This window comes from Drosophila tropicalis, unplaced genomic scaffold (assembly GCF_018151085.1).
Source record: "Drosophila tropicalis isolate 14030-0801.00 unplaced genomic scaffold, ASM1815108v1 contig_769, whole genome shotgun sequence".
Taxonomy (NCBI): domain Eukaryota; kingdom Metazoa; phylum Arthropoda; class Insecta; order Diptera; family Drosophilidae; genus Drosophila; species Drosophila tropicalis.
Window position 1 is genome coordinate 225349 of NW_027173256.1, and position 24481 is coordinate 249829.

At 39.9% G+C, this 24481-nt stretch overlaps 5 protein-coding genes and 1 long non-coding RNA gene across 6 annotated transcripts in view; 4 read left to right on the forward strand and 2 right to left on the reverse strand.

Annotated features, from left to right (window-relative positions):
• Positions 1 to 8725, forward strand: part of dyl (dusky-like) — a 75481-nt gene extending 66756 nt beyond the window's left edge. Inside the window, exons 3-4 of the mRNA XM_068293583.1 lie at positions 4006 to 4199; positions 6514 to 8725. Coding sequence (XP_068149684.1) covers positions 4134 to 4199; positions 6514 to 8286 — 1839 coding nt within the window. The 5' untranslated portion in view covers positions 4006 to 4133 and the 3' untranslated portion in view covers positions 8287 to 8725. The remainder of the gene's footprint in view (positions 1 to 4005; positions 4200 to 6513) is intronic.
• A 547-nt stretch (positions 8726 to 9272) lies between these two features.
• Fdx2 (Ferredoxin 2) lies at positions 9273 to 10447 on the reverse strand. The gene is made up of 3 exons (XM_068293527.1): positions 10297 to 10447; positions 9991 to 10227; positions 9273 to 9897 (listed from the first exon to the last, which is right to left on the reverse strand). Exons 2-3 carry the CDS (start codon positions 10128 to 10130, stop codon positions 9558 to 9560), a joined length of 480 nt encoding a protein of 159 aa, XP_068149628.1. The 5' UTR covers positions 10131 to 10227; positions 10297 to 10447; the 3' UTR covers positions 9273 to 9557.
• A 1547-nt stretch (positions 10448 to 11994) lies between these two features.
• Positions 11995 to 13119, forward strand: LOC137579761 (uncharacterized). The gene is made up of 3 exons (XR_011032886.1): positions 11995 to 12164; positions 12223 to 12481; positions 12542 to 13119. It is a non-coding gene; the product is annotated as an uncharacterized lncRNA (long non-coding RNA).
• Positions 13120 to 16353: 3234 nt separating this feature from the next.
• Positions 16354 to 17523, forward strand: LOC137579730 (uncharacterized). The gene is made up of 2 exons (XM_068293526.1): positions 16354 to 16460; positions 16526 to 17523. Exons 1-2 carry the CDS (start codon positions 16367 to 16369, stop codon positions 17506 to 17508), a joined length of 1077 nt encoding a protein of 358 aa, XP_068149627.1. The 5' UTR covers positions 16354 to 16366; the 3' UTR covers positions 17509 to 17523.
• nbs (nibrin) lies at positions 17463 to 20426 on the reverse strand. The gene is made up of 4 exons (XM_068293524.1): positions 20347 to 20426; positions 19471 to 20280; positions 17847 to 19396; positions 17463 to 17632 (listed from the first exon to the last, which is right to left on the reverse strand). The coding sequence occupies exons 1-4, from the start codon at positions 20363 to 20365 to the stop codon at positions 17552 to 17554; spliced, it is 2460 nt and encodes an 819-aa protein (XP_068149625.1). The 5' UTR covers positions 20366 to 20426; the 3' UTR covers positions 17463 to 17551.
• A 66-nt stretch (positions 20427 to 20492) lies between these two features.
• On the forward strand, positions 20493 to 23678 carry defl (Integrator complex subunit 7). Its single transcript, XM_068293495.1, has one exon. The coding sequence runs from the start codon at positions 20598 to 20600 to the stop codon at positions 23601 to 23603; it is 3006 nt and encodes a 1001-aa protein (XP_068149596.1). The 5' UTR covers positions 20493 to 20597; the 3' UTR covers positions 23604 to 23678.
• Positions 23679 to 24481: the final 803 nt, after the last annotated feature.

Genomic DNA, 24481 nt, shown 5'->3' on the forward strand with positions numbered 1-24481 from the left:
ATACGCAAAAAAATTTTTGTCAGCTGCTCAATTAAAGTCTTTTTTTCTCTCTTTTTTTTTTGGAGGGGCTGCAGCTGCTAAACAAATGTTTAGGCCATTGCCTGCTAGTTGGGGGAGAGGGTAATGGAGGCGCAAGGTGGGCAGGCTGGCGAGGGGCGGCTACAGCATGGGTGGGGATTTGTGAAAGCGTTCAATTAAATTAATGGACTTAACCATGTTGATATTGATGTTGAAGTTGATGTTGATGCTGCTGTTTCTATTGGCCAAAACAAGCTAAACGCTTTTAAAACAATTAGTTAACTGCATTTCATTAACGGTCATTTGGCATTTCGTTGGCAGCTAAACCATGAATCAATCTACATATATGTACATACATACAAGTACATGGAAATTAAAATTCTTTTAAAATAATCTAAACTTAGAGAAATCCGTCGTCCATGGATTTAAAATTATGATAAATATAAAGTATAAACATTTTGTTAACAATTTAGTACATGATTTATAATAAAGACAATGGGAAATAGTTAAAGTCGTGGATCTTTTACATACATTCAGCTTATTTCGAACTAATATACAGTTGATAACGGTGTAGAAACATTTTAGATCTAGAACAGATATTCAACCTGTTTTTTATTTGCTTTAGTTTTTTTAATTGATGATATGAACAATTATTTTCAAGTGAAAATTGCACAGAGAGTAGGCAAAAGTTGATTCGTTTGTTTGTTTGTTTTTTGATTGCCATGCAAATATCCTTTTGGTCTTGGTTATTAGTCGAGTCAAATAGAAACTCTACAATTGGTAACAATATCCGGCTCATCGGACTCCAAATTGCCATGCACTGTGTCCCAGATGAGGATGAAGATGATGAAGTCAATAAAGTAGATACAAAAGTGAGGTCTGATCACAAATTATCAAGAATTAGAACAAATAAGAGAGCAAGTAGTTGGAGTTGAAGTGCAGTTGGAGTGCAGTGGTTCACCTAGTTTCTGACCAGTTGGGGTCCCGTCCAATGTCACGTATTATTGTCATTTAATCATCAATTTGGTTGGCGGCTGTCAGCCAGCCAGCAGGCAAATAAACAAGCAAACAAACAAACAATCAACTTTTCATTACCTACATTTTCACTTACAACTTTTCCACATTATTCAACAAATCAAATGGCAAACCTTAGTAGGCCAAATTATTTATAAACTAATTATGCTGAAAACAAAAGTTGATGGCTAAACAAGTTTGCACCTTTTGTTTGCATTAAAAAAGAAACAAAAAAAAAAAGAAACATAACCAACACACACACATGTATTTGATTCTTCTTCACACACAATTGTTGTGTCTTATAATTTGTTTTTTCTTTTTTCTCTCCTCTCTCTCTCTCTCTCTCTTCTCTTTTTATCGTGTTAATTAAAAAAGAAAACAAAGCAAATATAATATACAAGACGACATCAGAAATGCCCTTATATGCACAAGATCTCTAAGTGACGAGACGAACTTGTGAGTTTAACTCGCTGAGAAGAAGTTGAAAGAAAGAAAAATAACAACAACAAAAAAACCGAAAAACTTTCACTAGCCAAACAACAATAACAATTCCATTTGCCAGTTACACATAACAGCAGCACCAGTAACAACAACAACAACTACTACTATATACACACTTACATACAACAACAGCAATAAACATTAAACAAGCTCCATCAGTTTCAGAAGATTTGTTCGTTGCCTTCTTTGTTAGCGATTGAAGTCGCCTGATAAGAGAATTTTTTCCCCCTTTTTTCGGGGTGCCAACAATTAGAAATAAAATATAATTGCTTACATTGAATCAAATCGAATCGATCTTAGTAATACCCTATAGAGTAAAGAGTAGAGTAAAAATACTTGCTCCAACTGAATCAATGTGAAAAGTAGTTTACCTCCAACTCATTCTCCTTTAGGCGATTCGTTTATACATTTTCCTTAGTCAAGTGTTTATGCTTGTGATATTTGGAAATTAAGTTAAGTCCCTTTGAATAACTGAGTACTATATGTATTGCTTGAGTGTATCCCCCCTTCCCCTGTGCTTGTTTATAGGGTATGTAAAAAATTTCGCTGTCTTTTGTTAATTAGTAATTGCCGAAATGCGAGAAATTTGTTGGTCTATGCAAATTTTGATGATTTGGAAAAATAGCTCTTAACAAAAGAGACCGTTAAATGGTCAGAAACAACAACAACCCACACAAAATCTCCAAAAAAAAAGAGACCCAAAAACAGATAAAAAGAAGCACACAAAAATAATAAGTTTATCTCATTCATGGAAGTTCTTTAGGTTGCGTAATGCCGAGGTAGAGGCAACGACTTTAGGGTCAAAACAGCATTGAAGCTTTTCAGTTGTGCTCCCTCCTCTCTCCTCTTCCACTCACACACACACACACACACTCTCTCACTCTCTCTTTTTTGTCTATCGGGCATAGTGTTCTGCAGTCTTCTCCCCCACCCATTTGACTCCCGATTTGGTGGAAGCCAGTTTTGTGTCCGTTACTGTCTCAGTGGGTTAATGGTACACTTGCTCAACATTGGCCAAAGCCGGTTTTAGCTTCTCTTCACCGCAAAACGAATTTATGGCCAAGGCTTGTTAAAAACCCATTTACATGTGTCTCTTTTTACTGCTGCCATAGGAATAGGAGTCGAAGTCAAAGTCGCAGTGGCAGCATTAGAGAAGGTCCCCACTGGCGTCTAGTGCAATACGCTCTCTGCTCTGTAAAAGTAAAATTGCTAGCAACAACAACAACAACAACAACCAAAAACCATTCACCAACAAAAAATTTAGCCGAAAAACCGCTCTTGAGCTGAGCTAAACTGAGCTGAGTTGTGCTCTGCTGTGGCAAGTGAAATGCGTTCGTTCGTTGTGTGGTACCAATTACTTTTCCAAAAGCCAGCACAGCAGCTTCAAATCCGAGACAGCGAGACCGAGCTCGAATCGGAATTGAAGTCAGAGTCGGAGACGGAGTCGAAGTCGAAGACAGAGTCATAGCCGGGGAGTCTTTGAGCTGTGTGAAAGCTGTCAGTCTCAGTCTCTATCGGCACGCAGACGCAGGCGCAACAAACGGGAAAACGCGAATATTAAACAAGCGCCTCGTCCATCCATCCATCTATTCATCCATCCATACATCCATCCATTCATCCATACACTGTTAGGCGCTCTGTTAAGCAACTGTAAAAAAGTAAGATCCGACCAAAAAAAAGAAAAACAAAACTTAATGGTTTTGGTCATAAAGTGCAGCCACTGTATATGCATCTGTGTGTGTGTATGTTTGTGTGTATGTGTGTGGAAAAGCGTTGGCGTTAGATGCAATGTTGATCGGAATACTGTTATAGTGAAAATAGAAAGTGGTTCCTGTTTGCATCTATAGATCGAGCGAGCTCTCAAGTTTTCCACATGCCTGTGCCATTGGGTGCCACAGTGTGTGTCTGTGTGTGTGTATGTGTGTGAGGGTCATTTTGATCATTCATTTATGATCAAAAACAACTGGCAATTGCGGCTATTAATTTTATTTTCCATTCGTTTTTTTTCTGAATTTTTTTAGTGCGCGATCAAAGTGATGTTGAATAAAGAATGCATTGGTTTTTTTTTTGTTTTTGGTTCTTTATGACTTTTGCATAAGAGATGCTGAGCATCTTATATAATGAATAAAACGACATACACGCATACATATGTAAATGATGAAATCCCGACAATTAAATATGATTCCACACGCGAGTAAACACAAAGTTAAATTGCATTGGAATTTTGCACAATGCGTCGTATGCGTAATATTTGGCTTGCTTTTTTGCGGCCAACTAAATATGCTAAGCATTTAGCTATATTTAACCGCATTTAGCTATATTAAGCTGCATTGATTTTTTGTTTGTTTTTTTTCCTCGTTTTGTTTTTGTAAGCTGCTGCATCTTTAAGCATGCAAACATCTTCTTCTTTTTTTTTCTTAACGACCTCAAATGTTTACCCATGTTCCCCTTTTTTTTCTTCTTTTCTTGCAGTTTTAGACGAACAAGCGAGAGAGAGAGAGAGAGGGAGAGAGTGGAAGGAAGAGGACCACAACGAACCATAAATATATAGTTTTGGTTAAAAATTACCAAACACACAGATATCCAAATATATAACGAAAATGGGACACTTGAAGCCAAGCAGTTGCCTATTGGCCATAATTCTATGTTTGATATTCAATACAAAGGTAAGTTAAGCCAATGCTGATTCAATTAGATCAACGACAAAAATAACTAAAAATAACAGAAAGAAAGAAAAAAAAGAAATTACAGTTAGTCTGTCTGAATTTGGCCCAGTTTATAAGTGGGATTCCGGCAAAGATTCATTTGATTTTATATGCAAACCCCAAACTCCAAGCCCAAACCCAAGTCATAGCGGATCTGTTCACTTTCGACTCAATCGACTACCGTTTTATCAATATCAATTCGAATGCAAATCAGTGATCAGTGTTTTTTACCCTCTCCCTCTGCCTGTATTCCACGCTCTGTATCTATTTTCTTTTGTTTTGAATAAATGTTCAATGGGTTGGTGGTGAATGCCAGATGAGATGACGAGATGAGGATGGATTGTGTATAGCGGTATAGACTTACAAGATTCAATATGCAAACAAATAAGATCTACACATAGACAGAGAAAGACAAAGACAGAAAGAGACAGGGAGTTAGAGAAAGAGAGAGAGAGAGAGAGAGAGCAAAAGAAATGGCATTGAAACGGCACTTTGTTAATCATTGTAATTAGATATATACATATGTACATATATACACACAATAAGAAGCCCATCGATTGCCATGGATTGTCCGAAACGAAAGCTAAACATTTTTTCAAGTTATAAAACTTCAATAACTGTCAATCACAGCCAAAAAAAAAAAACCTACACAAATGGCCATAAATTTCGCTTGATTTTCCTAGCGCCTTTTGAGCACGCTTTCGATTGATAAGCATGGCTAAAAACACAAACACACACACACACACACAGAAAATGCATTTTGTGGGCTATTTAAAGCGCATCAATCAAACTAAGTCTACCTGATGGAAAAACTATCTACCATATCTATCTATATATGTATGTATGTGGTGTGTGTGTGTGTGTGTAAGAGATGCAATCAAGTCAAAGAAAAACCTCAACTTAAACTGGCTAACTGGCATCATCATCATCTTGGCGCTCGTGTGTGTGTGTGTGTATGTTGTTTGCTGTCTGGCAAAGAAATTGCAGTTATGCTCTGATTTGTACCAGTTTTGACTTTCTTGTTTATATAGCACATTAATTCACAGAGATTGCTTTATTATTTATTTATTGCCAGTTTTTTTTTCCCCCATCCCTCTCTTTGTCTTTGAACGGCTTCGAGTGAAATGCCACATAGAGAAAGAGAAGATAAATTACCCCCAATGCTAAGCGATCGAAAATCAACTTAAATTGATATCTCTATCAACAATATCGTATGGACAGAATCTGTCTCCAAAAAAAGAAAAGCACAAGCCGACCCAAGTTGCGTTTGCTTTATTTGTTTTGACTTCTTTTTGGTCATTTCACTCTCAAAATCATCTCACGACAATACAAAAAAAAAAAACCCCAGTGCGTGGACAAGAGTTTGAAAAATAAGCCACCAAAAGTCGTCATCATCTTTTAACTTTCGATTTTCGTTGGGTCTCTCTCCAACCCTGAGATACATCCGCTTCCCGTGTGCAGCCAAAAAGCCATAAAATTATGAACCAAATGTGAAACGGGAATAGGCCAGAAAGAAAGACAGAGAGAGACAGCGAGAAACGAAACGAAAAGAAAGCTACCTACACATGGCCCTCTCTATAGGTAGTCAGTTAATGGGATGTGTTTGGCGTAGGCGGGAGGGGGGAAGGGAGGAATCTGTTGGCTAAGTGGCGGGGGGGTCTTATTGTTAGTTATAGTCTTATGCAATCCGTAAGCTCTGTCATGCTTTCAATTTGTTTAAAACGTGCTTCTTCGCTCTGGCAACGATTTAATTTCAAAATCATTTTTATTTAGTTTTTAAGCTGTCGTCTGCAAGCAATTTTCAACGCTTCGCAACGCTTCTTTCACAAAAACAAAAACTGTCGACAACTAATTTTTGTTTTTTGATTACGATTATGCAATCGTATGAAAAACATACAAGAAATTGAATGACAAATAAAAAGAGATATCAAAGAAGAAATCGGTAGTTATCCAACCAACCAATGCTTAGGCTTTCCGCAATCCAAAGAACTCAACCATAAACAAGTAATGTAATACCAAAAAAAAAAAAAAGGGAAGACGACCAATTTTCAATTCGTTTTCAACTTTTTACACCATGCACCTGTAAGGTGTTGTTACACAGAAAGAACCCTTTCCGACTCCGTAAACTCGATCAGCATTTAGCCACAGCCGAGTCGATTTAGTGGGGGCATCCTACTTCATTTTGAATTCCAAGAGACTTTAACACCAAAATTTTTGTTAATGGCAAATTGATTCATTGGATTTCAATTGATTTTAATTGATTTTTTTTTCGCAGCATCTTTCGGTACATGGCGATGCCTCACACATTGAGTCAGCGGCCTTGCCATTGGAACACAGAGCCGGCTATGGCCCACCGGCGCCCATTTATGGCGCCCCACAAGGACCTCTGAGCACTGGAGCTACCAACGATCTGTCGGAGGAGGCCTGGCCACTGGCCACCACCAATGACAGTCCGCAGATTAAGCATCTGCAGGTGCAGTGCGAAAAGACACACATGAGAGTGAACATTGAGTTCGATCGTCCCTTCTACGGCATGATCTTTTCCAAGGGTTTCTATAGCGATCCCCATTGTGTGCACCTGAAACCGGGCACTGGTCATCTGAGTGCCACATTTGAGATATTCTTAAACAGTTGCGGCATGACCAGCTCCGCAAATCATAATGCAGCCGGCTATGGTGCACCAACTCCATCGGGTAGCTATGTTGAGAACACAATTATCATTCAGTATGATCCGTACGTGCAGGAGGTGTGGGATCAGGCACGCAAATTGCGTTGCACTTGGTACGATTTCTATGAGAAGGCTGTTACGTTTAGACCATTCCAAGTGGATATGTTGCATGCCGTGACGGCCAACTTCCTGGGTGATAATCTTCAGTGCTGGATGCAAATTCAAGTCGGCAAGGGACCATGGGCCTCTGAGGTGTCGGGCATTGTGAAAATTGGACAAACCATGACCATGGTGTTGGCCATCAAGGATGATGAGAATAAATTCGATATGTTGGTACGCAATTGTGTGGCCCATGATGGCAAACGTGCACCCATACAGCTGGTGGATCAGAACGGTTGTGTTGTACGTCCAAAGATTATGAGTAAATTCCAGAAGATAAAGAACTTCGGACCCTCCGCCTCGGTTGTCAGTTTTGCCTACTTCCAGGCCTTTAAGTTCCCCGATTCAATGAATGTGCACTTCCAGTGTGTGATCCAGGTATGCCGCTACAACTGCCCCGAACCCAAGTGCGGTCCTGGTCTACCAGGCGGTGAATACGGCTTACCACAATTGGGCGGTAATGGCTTGTCCGAGGAATACGGCCCACCAGAAGCCTACGAACGCAACGATTTCGCCCTTGGTGGCGGCGGATTGCCACCAGCAGCATACCCGGATCCACGTCATCCAGCATCCGATGCCACTGGAGCATATTCAGAAAATCAACCAGATGTTGTGCCCTCTCCCCAGGCTCAGACTTCGTCGGCAGTGCCCACAGCCGATTCAGCATCTGGAGCACCATCCGGACCGGCCAGCTCCCAGAGCCCCCAACAGGCACAGGGCAATAGCAATGAATTGGGCCTGCCTCCACCACCACTACCAGGCCAACCTGGCCAATATAGCACTGTGAAGCGTAAGGATGATCTTAGCGCTGGCGGTAATCTTGTCTCTCTGGGTGGAAGACCACGTTCGGTTGAAGGTCTGGATGATTTGCGCGGCGTGCGCCGACGTCGTGACACCATCGACATTGTGGTGAAGCCTCAACGCATCTACAAACGCAATGCACAGGAGATGACGGACGTGAACACCAGCCGCATCATTCAGGTGGTGGCGCCAGGCGATGTCAATTTCGCCTTGAACAGCAACGCCAGCAATGAGACGGTGGTTATTCAATCGGCACGCTCCGCCGATGCCGAGACCATTTGCATGTCGGTGCCGAGCTTTGTTGGTGGCCTGGTTATGTTACTACTTGTCCTGGCTGTGGCCTCTCTAGTCGCCGCCTTCCTCTTTGTGCGTGTGCGTCACTTTGATCGCAAGGGAGCCGGCATGGCATATGTCAACTAATTGATTGGTATCCACTATTGAATCATCATCATTATTTCAGCATCGACTGAGAAGGACAGCGACAACAAGGACAACAACGAAGGACGCCTACGACTACAACGACAGGGACGACGTGGGACGATGACGACGAACGGCGTGAACAGAAAACCAAATCAGTTTTATGTGCACTTCATCCTCAACCATCCAGCACCTCACCAACCAAACACCAATTCTACCAGCACCTATCCCAATAAGCTTCTGCTTAACTATTTATTTATTTCTATTTGTCGGTTATTTATTGAACTTCTATTATCTAAATGTGTGTAGTATTTTTTTTTTTTTTTTTTTTTTTTTTTTTGTTACTTCTGCTTATTGGAAAGTTGATTAATAGCAACTTTTCCTTTGGCGTCTAACGAAATAAACGGAATTGTGGCGTAATAATTTTCCCCCATTGTCAGACTTGTTAAGTTTCAGTTATATACATATAATCATAATTAAAAACTTCTAAATATATGAAAACAAAAATTATTAAAAAAAAAACAACAAAACAAAAAGGAAAAAATTTAATATAACAAGATTACACATTAAATGTTAAATGCAACAAAAATTGGAAAAACAGAAAAATCGTTAAAAATAAGTTAATATAGCAAATGTATATATTAAATTATTTATTTATTACTTTATTTGATAGCAGCGAAATAATAAAATCAAAAAAAAAAAAAACACAACAACAAATGCACAATCAGCAATTTACTTTTATCAATAATCAAGTGGTTGTTGATATATGTCGAAATTGCTCAAACAAAATGCGAAATTCTTAATGGCCATGTGAAATTATTCGAGCACCAATGAACGTATTGGCAGGATGATTCCTTATGCGTGGTTACTTAAAGGCTTTCATTATATAATAAAGCAGTTTAAATTTCTAAGTTCCATCTGCCTGAAGCAACCCAATCATCTCATACATAGATGGGATAAAATGTAATTATGGATAAAACGCAAAATGCTACGAAAATATATGTAAATTTATTTAGGTACACATATTAACATATTTGAATGGATTTCTCTAGTTTTCTTTGAGCTTAAAATGTTTAACAAACCAATCTATGTAAAAATCCACCTTGACCGTGTCGCCTGAGCTGGTTTTGCGTCCTTCAGTTGGACAAATACATTACAAACAGATTCCATTGAACAAAATAATCTATGCAATACGTTATCTACAATTTAAATTGAAATAGCACTCAAAAAGCAACAAAATATAACAACTATGTGTGTGCGTACTGGGGTCCCCTCTACGCAGCGCGTGCATCATTTATGGTGGCCGGAACGTGCACTTCCAGTCCATCCATATCTTTGGATAGCGTTATTTGGCATCCCAGACGTGAGGTATCTGTTAATTCGTAGGCCAAATCCAACATATCCAGCTCCTCATCGCCTGGCTTATCGGGCAGTTTCTCATAGTCGTTTGTCTTGAATATCAGATGGCAAGTCGAGCAGGTCAGTGTGCCCTCACAGGCACCGAATCCATCTAAGTCCACATTGTTGTTAACCACCACATCCAGAAGAGAATCGCCCACCTTTCCGGATGTTTTAATTTTATCACCATTGGCGCGTACAAAGGTTACGCTAACTCTGCAAAATGTATTGCATACAATAAGTTTGATTTTGGCCATCTAATTTCATCATAACAGGGGCGGGGCTAACCATACATATGTAGCTACTTACACATCTTGCTTTTGCCTTACCGCTAAGCATAGCGAGAAAGTGCGCGAAAGATTTGTTGGTGCTGATCGTTGCCACAGGTAGCCACTTCCATTGCGAATGGCTAGCCTTGCAGTATTCCTGATTGTGTTGCCGACTAGCATAATTTGTTCCTTCTCTTCCTAACTTGGGTTGATTGCTATCTAATCAGTTGCCAGACTCACGCACACAAACACACGTTACTTGCCCCCGGAAGAAATTCTGCAATAGTGTAGGTCAAATATATAATTGTTAATAATTAACTTGTTGCTTCGGCACACGTCCGCTCACCTCGAAGTCCAAAATAACACCGAAAAAAAACTTAGGACAAAATAATGTGCACTGAAAAAATAATGGTAATTATTTACTTTGACTACTCGGAATCAAAGTGTTGCGAAGTCGTCAGTTGTGAAATTGTTACGGTAATACCGTCAGTGTTGGCAAACGAAGTTTTTGATTAATGTTTCTAGAGTAACGCTGCTGCCAGACTATTTAATTTATTTTTTATCGAAATCTTTTTGGCGGAGTTTTCAAATTTGAATTTCTGTCTTTATAAAGGTTGGTGAGTTTGCGTGATTACCATAATTGTTTGTATTCTAATCCATAAGCTTTACATCTAGGTAATAGTCACATAACAAGCTGAAACTTAGATATTATAATTCTGTATATCTTAAGCTCTAACACTTTAGACCATGTGCGTGTGAAAATAAATTTTATGGCTCAATTTGTTTTTTTATGCTATTTACCTAAGTATCTTGACCGATTATACAATACCCATTTACGCATTGAAACTTTCATTTCTTTGTGGGCAGAGAAATTTCGTTCATTTGTGATAAGAAACTGCTTATAAAAAGGCAACAGAATTGACACTTTCAATCAAAACCGATTTCGTCATGTCGCTGAAAACACTGCTGTTATTCACCGCTTGTGTGGCTCTCACACAGGCTGCCATAGTTCCTGAAGAGAAAGATATTTTTCCGGCCTATTCGTTGACATTCATTAGCCCTTCTGAGGCGGGGAAGTTCTTGAAGGATAACCCAAATGCCATCCAATTGAATCGTGGGAATACAACCAAGACCGACGGTGTCAATCGTGCCCTAGATGCCTATCAGCTGAACTGGCAACTGGGAACTCGCATAACCAGTAATCATTATTGCAAAGCATTCAACAAAATTTAACAATTAACCAAATAATTATGTTTATAGATGATAATCTGGTTTATGAAACCGTTTCGGAACTCATGTACTTTGGAGCTCCTTCCGTGCCTACGCTTAATGTCCAATATGCTAAAGAAGGAAAAGCAGTGACCAATGTAAACATTGTGGTCATTCAGTCGACTACCGATGCTGATTGCTACCTTACTTCGGGAGGGCTTGGAAAGAATAACGTTGCCTTCACCATAATTGGCTATGATACCTGGTTCTGGAAATGGGATGTTAAAATCTATGCTTTGACACTGTGAAAAAAACTTGTAAACAAAAAAGCAATCTATAAATAAACTCATATTATTTGAGTAATGTTGTGTTTAATGAATTATTTCATTACTATTTCTTATTTTCTGTGTTTTGTCACGATGTTGCAGATATTTTAAAATATAACTTTGTAAAAATTCACTACCTATAGACTGTGCCTTATCGCAGTAGATAACTGATAAAAGTTCAGTCAATGAATTTCAAATAGGGTAAATGTTTACTATTTCTACTCGGGCCCAAAACGCGCTTAAACTACATAATTTTGGTATCAAACGAAAGAGAAAAATTGCATGAGCACGACCTCAGGTGCGCCTTGGCGATTTATTTCGTAGTTTTTGAGTAATTAACAAAAGAAAATTAATATTTTTAATCCACTTTTCAACACTGAAATCTCGAGTAGTAATAGTAAACATTTGAAAATTTGAGCAACAGTTTAAAGCTTGATCTGCCAGTATTTTCTATAAAAATATCGACACACATACATACATACATATATGTATGTAATATTCATTTTGTCGAATTTTTGCATCTTTATTCCCATTTATTTGTGCGTCAGACTAATATAAGAAAGTACAAGTCTAATATGAATTTGCAAAAGTGTCAAGAATTAAAAGAAGATGCAGACAACAAAGATAACATTGAAGAGATGCCCGGAGGTGGATACAAATTAGTTTTACACATACCGAGGTACATAAGTCAATTCAAGTTATAAAGTTATTAAAGATTACACCTCTTTCGTTTGTAGAGCATTTACTAAACATTTGATTGGAACAGGTCACCAGACCATAAGACGAATTCGTGAAGTAAGCAGAGCTGCCATCCAAAATCCTCTTGCCAAAGACAATATTTGGCTTATTAAAAGCAATAAACGTGATCATATCCAAGTCGCAGAAAGTGAGATACGCAAGGTTATTGACCATGTGCGTTCCATCACCAGGCCCACACATTTACTGGTGATTCCCCTAAATGTGTCTGAAGTGAAGCAGAGATATTTGGAGTTTAAGGTACACTCAAAACATTCATGCATTATGATTACTTGACCTTAACATTTATACACTTTTTAGAAATGCGTTATGGGAGCCGAACTTAAGGATATTGATGAATCATTATACCAATGGGATAACTTCTTAAAAATAACAATTTGTTCCTTTACCCTTATCGATGAGGACGAACAGCAAGTGGTTGAGGAATTACAAAATTGTAGACAGTTTCTAAACGATTCGGCTTTACCCTTGGATATGCGAATGAAAGGCATAATCTTGCATCCAGGAGATCCGCAATATACCCGAAAAGTTTGCGCACTTGTTGAGGCGCCTCAACTAGAGCAGTTTGTCAAAAAATGCGTGTCGCATTTTAATAGCTTTGATCTGTACAATAGGAAAATTAGGAAAACCCTGTATTGTACTTTGATTAAAAATCGCTACAACAAGGAGCTCAAAAAAAGAATCCCACCTCGTTTCGATGCTAGTGAGATTTTAAAGCGTTGGGGCAATTTCGATTTTGGCAACGCCCAGTGCAACCAAGTTCATCTATGTCGCTTAGGTGGCACAGATAAGAATGGAGACTTCTATAATATTATTGGTACTTTAAAAATGTAGACATTTTTTCTATGTAAAATGATAATGTGCCTTATAATTAATGGCCGTCACTTGGAAACATTTAAGATTCTCCAATAAAAATTCAAAATTATTAAAAATTTCCTTATTTTGTATACCCTTACAGAGGATATTATAAAATTGGTCAGATGTTTGTAACGCACAGAAGGAGACGTTTCCGACCCCATAAACTATATATATTCTTGATCAGCATGAGAAGCTGAGGCGACATAGCCATGTCCTTCTGTCTGTCCGTCCGTCCGTCTGTGCAAATAAACATCACGCCGCCATCTTAAGAGCTATCGGGATGATTGAGCTACTTATAGCCCGGAGCAGGTAAAGTATGAAAATTGTCAGGATCGGACCACTATATCATATAGTTCTAAAAGAATCATAGATAAAGAAATTGGAGTATCTCTATGAAATTTACTGATATGATAGTTTTCTATATAAAACACCAGATCCCGAATTTCAATCAGATCGGATAAATATAACACAAGCTACAGTCAATATATACACACACAGACGTAACGCTACTTAAACTGTATGTGTATGCGTGCCATTCGCAGCACGGCGAAGAAGAAGAAATGAAAATTATATTTGGGGGGGGTTTGTCTGTGCATTGATACAGAAAACGAATTTGGGCAAGGACTGAAGGGTATATAAACTTCGGCAGCCGAAGTTAGCTTCTTTGATATTTTTTTTTGTCATCTTTGCTTTGGTAAATTGCTGAACGCCGGATATGTATATAAAATAGACATTAACTGCAACAAAGTTTTAAAAAAAGCAATTTATTAATAAACTTTTGGCATTTCATTGAAATTGGTTTAACTATCACGTATTATCTATAAATGCTAATTAAAACCTAATTTGTAGCTGATAGGCAATTATATTAAAGTCTATATTTATAAGTTTGCTTATCTTTTAATTAAATGCTCAGTTTTGCTGAGCAAAATCAAAGTGGCGCCAGAAATACTAGTTTCTTTCGCAAGGGTTCGAAGTCTTCATTGGACAAATGGTTTTATACTTAATATAAAACGCGCTTAAACTACATAAATTTGGTATCAAACAAAAGAGAAAAATTCCACGAGCACAACCTCAGGTGCGCCTTGGCGATATATTTCGTAGTTTTTGTGTAGTTAACAAAAGAAAATTTATGTTTTTAGCGGGACTATAGCTGAAAGTAATGTCCGTAAAGTTAGCGACGATGTTAAACTCGAGTTAACGACGGTCCTCTGTTAACCCTCTGTTAACTTTTTTGCAATTTTTAATTTTTCATTTTTTCTTTATTTACTAACTTTTTCGGATGGAATGAACTTTTATTTTGTTAAGCAAAGCAAAATCAATTGATTTAACTAGTTTTTGGGGGTTTTAAAAGTTCTTAGTATTAAAAATTTGCACTGGAAAAATCGGCTCCCCACATTTTGGAGCATAGCTCCACTCAGGGTCAGCATCAAGCAATGCACTATACGCAAAAATGAGCGCCACATATTCAAGAATGTCTCCAGAAAGTTTTATTAACATCTACTGAGCAGTTTTTGAGAAAATCGCTTATCAGTGGAGCAACCCATGATTTTGCCCCATACAAAAATCGTAAATAAAATTACATTCATATTTGAGCTCGAATATCTCGGCCCAGAGCCAGCATCAAGCAATGCACGGTAGCTTGTTCGATTGGGGGATATTTCAAGAGTGTCTCATAAAAGTTTTATCAACATCTACTGAGCGGTTTTTAAGAAAAAGCCCCAAAAGTGTGGGTGCCTTTTTGTGTGCAAATTTATTGATAAGGCTGGCGCGAGCTCCGGAACTGGAACCAGTTGTCGGAACCAATGAACCAGTAAACTTAGCACTAACAAGTTCTAAGGGCCCAATCGAATTGGCTGCCCTCTCTGAAAATCGTCGTTATCTCTCCCAGCCAGGATCAAGAAATGCACGGTATCTCATTCGATTGGGCATAAAATTGTCTATATATGGGCGAAGTTTAATCAAAATCTGCTGCATATATAGACAATTTTATGCCCAATCGAATGAGATACCGTGCATTTCTTGATCCTGGCTAGGAGAGATAACGACGATTTTCAGAGAGGGCAGCCAATACGATGAAATACATCGATCAACGTGCCTTTTCATATCGATATGTACCAACTGCCATCTTCAAAATTTTTCAATTTTCTTTTGCGAATTTCTCAAAAACTGCTCAGCAGATTTTGATTAAACTTCGCCCATATATAGACAATTTTATGCCCAATCGAATGAGATACCGTGCATTTCTTGATCCTGGCTGGGAGAGATAACGACGATTTTCAGAGAGGGCAGCCAATTCGATTGGGCCCTTAGAACTTGTTAGTGCTAAGTTTACTGGTTCATTGGTTCCGACAACTGGTTCCAGTTCCGGAGCTCGCGCCAGCCTTATCAATAAATTTGCACACAAAAAGGCACCCACACTTTTGGGGCTTTTTCTTAAAAACCGCTCAGTAGATGTTGATAAAACTTTTATGAGACACTCTTGAAATATCCCCCAATCGAACAAGCTACCGTGCATTGCTTGATGCTGGCTCTGGGCCGAGATATTCGAGCTCAAATATGAATGTAATTTTATTTACGATTTTTGTATGGGGCAAAATCATGGGTTGCTCCACTGATAAGCGATTTTCTCAAAAACTGCTCAGTAGATGTTAATAAAACTTTCTGGAGACATTCTTGAATATGTGGCGCTCATTTTGGCGTATAGTGCATTGCTTGATGCTGACCCTGAGTGGAGCTATGCTCCAAAATGTGGGGAGCCGATTTTTCCAGTGCAAATTTTTAATACTAAGAACTTTTTAAAACCCCCAAAAACTAGTTAAATCAATTGATTTTGCTTTGCTTAACAAAATAAAAGTTCATTCCATCCGAAAAAGTTAGTAAATAAAGAAAAAATGAAAAATTAAAAATTGCAAAAAAGTTAACAGAGGGTTAACAGAGGACCGTCGTTAACTCGAGTTTAACATCGTCGCTAACTTTACGGACATCTGAAAGTAGCTGTTTCGGGTTAAAATAGCTGTTCAATTGTGAGATAGTGTTGCCAAATGACGAATTTTGGATACTCATACATACACTAAAATATTTTTGAGCTTACAATATTTCTTGATTTTATAGAACAAATACAGTTTAGAATACAATATTCGGCTACCAGAGCAGCCGAATATTCCTGCTTTTATATTTAATAGATTTTCGACTGCCTATCGAAACACGGCGAAACAGCTGTGGCAGGTAAAGAGAATGTTTGCACATCTCTAAAATACGTTGTTAAGCATGGCATGTGAAAGCGGAAATTTAAGTTTTTGGAATGATTTTGAATTGAAGAAACCACCGCTGGTAAACATACAGGTGAAGAATACGAAGTTTGGTAAGTCCAGCAAACGAGGACTAGAAATAATCTTTACAGTCGACCCTCTTTTTCCACCCTGACAGCCAAGCACATCTTTGTGGCCATTAACAGGTACTTGCAACAGTTGACAACGCCCGATGCAACAGAGTTTTCGGAGACGGCTGCTATGATTGGCCGTCTTATGGCGCGTCGAAAGAACTCGTTTCATAATATGCCCGGGTTTCGGGATCTATGCAAACTAAATGCTGCCCTATGCCGTCTACTGCGTTTGGACTTGCCCCGTGAGTTAGAACATTTTCGCAGTGCTCTACCTGACATATGTGATAACGAATTGGCAGGAGATTTGCCCACACGCAGCAGTTTTGAGTATATTTTGGTACGGTTGTTAGCCTACTACCATCTGCAGGAGCGCATACGCGATTGCTGTTTGGGAGCTGCCAATTATTTCGCTCAAATGCTGCGAAACAATTTTTTCATGGAATTTCTTACACTGCTCATGGCAGCCGTGGCCAAGATCAACAAACTGAGCTCCCTTCAAAGTAATAAATGTGTGACCCTTTATAACAAATTGAGGCCACAAGTGTCGAACTTTCCTTTAGTGGAGAATCACAAATTTCTGCCTAAGATGTATGAACTCCCAGCGCAATTAAGTGTGATCAAGGCAAAGCTGAAACAAGATGACCCAGCTAGTGCTACTCCTTCCTCGACTGTTTTACTCAAACCTCCGCCGTTGATCACCAAAGTAGAGAAAGCCAAGCAGGAAATTAAATCTGATGTGGGCACTGTGATTGAACGCAAGTCAGAGGTTCATGCAAGAAAGCCCAAGAATCAGACAGAATTCGATGTGGATACGTTAGCCACAATAGAGGATGTCAAGCGATTTATAGCTCGAGAATCGAAAGCTCGTAACCAGAGCCCAGTACCTGCCATTTGTGTGACCAAGAGCATACCCAAAAACGAATGGTTAACGGCTCGAACGCTTTTTCAAAACAAACTTCAAGCCAAAGAGAACAAAAAGGCTTTAACCATTTTTCGTAAGTTTATTAGCAGCAAAATAAAAACATAAAACATTAAAGAAAAATTCAAAGTAATGTTGAGAATTATCAGTGTTAGACGGGAGCTACCATGCCGTCGGCCAATTGCAGTCGCTTCATTTCCAAAATACGCTTCTGCGGATGCAGATTGGATTTCTAGGGGGAAAAATAAACGATTAATGTGATTGCAATATCTAAAATTTCTCATAGGATTAACTGGTTTTTATACACGCTCCAAGGAAGGAAGGAAAATGAAGAACCTGGACCAAATGTAAGTTCATTTCATTTGAATCCCCCTTAATTATCCAGCACACGACGGCACTGCAGGATGCTGCTATCTCACTCATTTTCATTAATTACTGCTACTTACCCTGACAAATTTCTTAAAGTTTTTGCGGCCAGTGTACTTGTCGATTGTCGAAACTTCGTTGGCAGTGGCATCCACCGCTTCATGGAAACGTGAGCTGATATTTAAGCTACACATTTGCACCTGAATGCTATCCTTCATCGAGAGAACCCATGCATTTGTAGTATCATCGACCATTTCTTGCTTTATACCCATTCCAATCTCGTGCTTTACTTTAAGTAAAGTATCTGCTGGAAGTGATTTACTTTCAAGGCTTTGATTTGTTTCAAGCTTGAGTTTATCGTGTGGCCCGCCACACGATAACCAGCCACTGACATTAACTACACGTGACTTTAGCTGTGGCTGGGGCACCACATACTTTGATGTCTTCACCTCGACCTTTGCATTGGGTACAAATGGTTCGGTGCATATGGAATCCTGATCCCCTTGTTTATTATGGCTGCTCTGATCGGCTCCAGTTTTAGTTTGAAAATTAAAGAGACCATCATCATTAGAATCATCTCCGCTTACACTCTGCATTGTATTTCGCTTCTGTTTCTTGCTGTCACCAAAGTCAAATAAATTGTCTTCATTGCCACTGTCGCTTTCATTTAAGAGCTCTAAGCGTAGGCGCTTGCGCGATTTTGATTGTGAAGCTGGTTGGGCCTGATGATGACGCTCGGAAGCCTCGACGAGCTGAACATTCTGAGACTTTTCTAAAAAGTTACGGACACTAATACGAGGAGGTGGCTGCTCGACGGGCTTTTCTTTTACAGCAGGCAAATTATTTATTTTTGTGGTTTTAAATTGGAAAAGGTTCTCCTCATCACTATGACTTTCATTAGACTCTTGTGGCGCAATTAAGTTAGGTTGTTTCTCAGGCTCCTGTTTTGTTGTCTTCACGGATGGAGGAGAACGTCTTGGTTGGGCGGGGGAAACCCTTGTTTTTTTCTCTAAATTCTCTGCTAGAGCTGGCTCCTTTGCTTTAGTTTTTTGTGTCTTTTTATGAGGTGGCACTGATATCTTTTTTTTGTCCTCAGTATCATCATTATCCGAGGAGGAATCAACAAACATAATATTATTCGATTTTTGCTTTTTGGGTTTGCTAACACTTTTATCCTCATCAGGAGAATTCACCAAACTAGCACAATTATCAGAGATCTTTCGTTTTCTCGTAATTTGTGACGTCTGTTTTTTGGGCTCATCTTCGTCGGGTGAATCAACAAACTGTGATGGATTACGTTTACGCACAGCCTTCTGGGTACTTGTGGCTGTGATTCTCTTTGGTCGTTTTGACTTTAATTGTGGTTTGTCACCTTCGTCATCCGATTCCGAGATCACCACCTCGACTGTACCTTTATTTACGTTACATTTAGATCCCTGGGCCTGTTCGGTGCTAGGTACAATGATCGATGAACTGGCTGCCAGAGATGAGGTCATGGATTCCGCTGGGGGCATGGAATCAAAAACAAGACTGTGAGCTGGATTGCAAAACTCCTTGGTTGAGCAATTTATTAGGGCCATGCCGATTTCGTATTCTTGGATTATTCGTAATCCGGCCTGCTCCAAAATTTCTAGAAGTGTAAAAAACCAAAGACAATTACTCCGAGGTAAATAATTTAAAAAAATATATGTTAGCGGCATTTACCCTGGATACTGTTAATAGTCTCTGTGGCCTGTGATTGTGTCGATGGCACATATTGGATGACAATCACATCCTTTTTCGTTAGAAAAGTTTTGCGTACTCCAGAGATAAGATCCTTGCAGGCACCGCCCGCCTTTTGGACCACCAAACCGTACATATCAAAGTGTTTGCGGTTCATAAAGACAAATGTTTTGCCCTCAAACAATTTGGTTCGTTCTGGGCGCCACTTAACATCTATATTGGTTGGCTGATAGTCCTGCGGTTGGGGCCATCCATCTGTGACATGAACGCATCGAGCAGCTTGGAGCAGATCACGCCAAAAAGAACATGTAACTATTGGAGTATGATCTAGCAGAGCGTGCAGAAGCTTCAATGTCACTGAAGCTTCATTCATGGTCAAGTAATTGCATTCATTTGTCCAGTTTTGAACCACAGACCCGCCCAAAGGCTTAAGCAATTGCTCAAGTTCCTGTATTTGGGGACGCGTAAGCGACGATGTGGCCGTTACCAGATTTAACTGGGTAACATGCCAAATACTGGACATGGCTCCGAATCGAACTGATGAGCCCACTTTCACCGGCATTAATACCTTGGCTTCCATTTTTTTGTTTTTGGCAATGTCAGCGTTTAGGAATGTCCCATATTTGGAGCCAAGATCCTCTATTCTTAGCTCCTGATCCGTCCCCGTTTGAGGTAGATGGAGCCGAACATGAGTGCGGCTTATACTAAGGTCATCTTTAAGTATCAAATCAGTGGAAAGTCGTCCTACTGTGTAAAATTTCTTGATGGGTAACAAAACAAATTTCTCTTCAGCTGTAGGGAATGCATTTCGATATTAGAAAATGAGTATTTAACTATTTACCACGTCCATCTACCAACCTTTAACTAAAACAAACATAATACAAGAATTCAAAATACAACAATTTCACAAGCATTTAACTTTGAACTGCCCACTTGCCAATAACAACAATGAAAATGTCCAACTAATTTGATATTTTTTTATGCGGGCATACGGTCACACTGATTCCAAGCCGGTGTGATTTTTTTTTTATTGTTTACGAAATACTTTTGAATATTGTAAAACCAGTAAAAAGGAAGCCCAATAGTGAATAGTGAAGGATTAGGTAAAAATGTCACATTTAACTGGCACCCGCGTTAGCACCTTCAATGAGTCCTTTCTCAACGAAAATGAGCATGACTCCAATGCGGTGCTCATGGAGCTGGATAAAGGCCTACGGAGCGCCAAACAGGGTATTCAGTGCGAGGCAATTGTACGCTTCCCACGCCTCTTTGAGAAGTACCCGTTTCCGATTCTAATCAACTCATCGTTCATTAAGCTGGCCGAGTTTTTTGTGAGCGGTTCGAATCTCCTGCGCTTCTGGGTGCTACGTGTGTGCCAGCAAAGCGAGAATCATTTGGACAAGATTCTCAACATTGATAACTTTGTGCGACGCATCTTTATGGTGATGCACTCTAATGATCCGGTAGCTCGTGCACTGCTTCTACGCACCCTGGGTGCCGTGTCTCGCGTTATACCCGAAAAGCAACAGGTTCATCATGCCATTCGCCGTGCCCTGGATAGTCACGATACGGTCGAAGTGGAAGCGGCCATCTATGCCAGCAGTTGCTTTGCCGCCCAGTCGAGCTCCTTTGCCATCAGTATGTGTGCCAAAATCTCGGATATGATTGAGTCGCTTCAAGTACCTGTGCCCATGAAGCTACTTCTGATTCCCGTGTTGCGGCATATGCACCATGATGCTAATACGGCGGCACTGGTAAGCAAACTGTGTCTGGATCTGTTGCCAAAATATCCGGCCCAAAGTTTTGTGGTTGCCATCATTGATACACTTACACAGTTGTCAGCTCGCACCCTGGTGGGTGTACCTGGCCAACTGGATGTGCTTCTCAATTTTATGCAAGATCTGCGGACACCAGTGCGCATTCAGGTGCTTCGTTCGTTTAACGAGTTGGCCGGAAAGCAGAGCGTTCACGCTTGGCCCAAGCCGGCTATTGGAGAGCTAATTGTCAAATTCGATGCCTGCACCAATGCCCAGGAACAGTTTCTGTTTCTCTCCATATTGCTGAAGCTTAGCGAGTGTCCACTCACATGCCAGCAATTACTCAGGGAGCATCGTGCTGCCTTGTTGCGAGTGTGTCTGGAGTGTATCAGCAAGTTGGATGATTATACCACCGCCACACAAGCCATGGCTGTGCTATCGGCCCTGGCGGCCTTCGGTTTGAAGCGTCGTGATAATCAAATCAATGTGGACGATATTCTGCACATGGTAAATTTGCATATGGAGGGTCTGCTATTGTGTACGGCCCGGCGAGCAGACTGCACCCGTGACCTGAGACGAGTTCTGGCCTATGGAATTAGAATAACACAAGCCAATGCGGAATTCGGATCAGATTTCATTGAGATGGTGACTAATACACTGGGTGATAATGTCCAATATCCTCCAGCCAATTCGGAACTTATTTGCGAAGCTCTCGTTGGACTCTGTGAGCATTTCCAGTTGCGTAAATATGCCTTCGCCACTTCGGAGGGATTGAATGTACCAGAAGCTATGGACACAGATGAGCCGGCGCCGCCCAAAGTGAATCCTATGCTCTCGCGCCTGCCATTGATTCTCTGCAAACTAAACAAACTGATTGATATGGAAACGCCGGAGGCCGGAGAGCAACAATTACGTACTGTAGAGATTCTCAGTGCCCTGGTCTTGCAGAGCACTATGGGTTGCTATCTGCCCCAAAAGGTGGTGAATTGTTTTGAAAAGTGCCTGGAACGTCTCAATTGTTGGACCTTGTACAGGATTGCACGAACGGCAAGTCGTTATGGCCACCACTATGTGGCTGCCCATATCTATACAAAGATCTCACAGATGGTGATCAGCGATCACATGCACTACTTTCTTGTGGCTCTGTCGCAAATATCCCAGGCCGAATGTATACTCAATTATGGCCTGGAGTATAATCACATGAGGGATAACTATGCTCCTAAGGAGGCGCCACAGCCCTTGATTCCACTGATGCGACGTTTGGAGGGGGCAAGTAATCTTTACCAGCAAGCATTGGCCAGCATGCGGGCGTGTTCATCGCCCCAGCATCCTTGCACATTCCAGTTGGAGTTTCTCAAGATAAGAGCTCAATATCTGCAGACGCTTCATCTGGCTGTGACCGTGAAAAATGCCCAGGTCATTGTGCCACCGCCGGCCATTGCTGGCAGTCTGGCTCAGAATTCTCGGGATTATTTACAAAAGTTCGGACATGTAACCAATCAGCTCCGAAAGCTGGTCAAGGCCGTGAAGGCCTGCGAAGAGACGTATGCTCGCCTCTATAGATCATCCTTTGACGCTGATAACGTCACTTTGGAATTCCTTGAGGTTTCTGAGTTCCAGTGTGCTTTCTTTGCTCACATTATTGAATCGATTTGTTATGCCACGCCCCCAGAACCGCCTGTCTTTCTTACCACTGGTAATCATCCGGAGACACGATATTTTGCTTCCAGTTGCCAGCGCATGGAGCAAATGCAAAAGAATCTACCCCAAGAGATGCCCAAAACAATTAGCAATCGCCATCTAGAAGTGATAATTGCCCAAATTGAGATAATCACCAAGACGCCATTATGCCTACCACGCTACTTCTTCCAAATCCTACAATCAACACAAATCAAACTATCGGTTAGTCCACAGCCACGCAGTTCCACAGAGCCGGTCAATGTACAGTCGGGCAGCAATTTGGTTATCAAAGTGGAGGGCGTTCTTCAGCACTTTAGCAAGCAACAGAAGCATTTCCGTCGAGTTGACACTGTCCAACTAAGTCTCACGTCGCAGCTGATAACGCCTCCGCCGCGCTCAACCACAGCAGACATGAAGCCACCGACCAGCGATACCGTCACCCTTAATCAGATAGTTAAGCCACAGCGTGACTTTCTATCGGGCAGTTTTCTGCTGCCCATTTCTAGTGGCGGACACTTCCAAGTTACTTTGGAGACGTTTGTAATCGATGAGCATGGCATTACGTGGTGCACTGGTCCCAAATCTTCGATGATGGTGCGTGTCCTAGAGGATCCAACAAAACCAGCCACAACAGCGCCAAGTACTTCTCAGACTGTTGGCCAAGCACGCCGATTTTAAAAAATAGAAACCTTTTTTTTTTGTATACTTAACAAAATAGAGTAAGAGCTTAAAATATAACAAGATAAATACGTACATACATATGTACATATATGGTTTCTCATTTTTCTTTTTTTATTTTCAACATCATGGAAAACGACTTTCCAATGGAAACCGCCAAACCAATAGTATATGTTGGTTGTCGTAAATTATTTACATTATCAATTTATCAAATTCTCAAATGTGTAAAATATGAGTCAATATATCTTCAATGAAAAATGGCCAACTTTTTCCTAGCTTTATTCACGGCAAGTGCAAAGTATCAGATACTTTCTCTCTTCTTAAATATTTCATTCCAAATACAAGGAAAAGTTATTTATAACTTTACAAGTTGTGTTTTGTTTTTATTTTAAAAAATATTACAATTTGCTAAATAAATTGTGTCTAAAATAATATGAATTAGCTGCGAAACAATTATAGGTTTGTGTTTGTTTTCATTTATAAAATACTTTTACAAAATACTATAGAAATAGCAAACAGAGGTTTTCCTTTCTTTTTTTATATATCATTATGCCTTTTGTTACACAAGCACATATGTATATAGATATACGTGTATCAATACTATAGACATATGTGTTTGCCGTTTCTTGTTGATCTTTCAGTTGCGAGCTATTTGCGTGCATATAAATTAAGCATTAAAGCATGAGCATCTTATATATATTTCGTTTGTTTTTTGTGTTTATTATTATTATTTCTTTCTTGTGTTCTCTCTAAACTAACTAAATGACTTGTCTTGTGCGTAGAAATAATGAAATTTTAGGTAAACATACACACTATACATATAAATATATACATATATAGGTAGTTGACAGGGAACATAAAGAACATAAAGAAGTCGT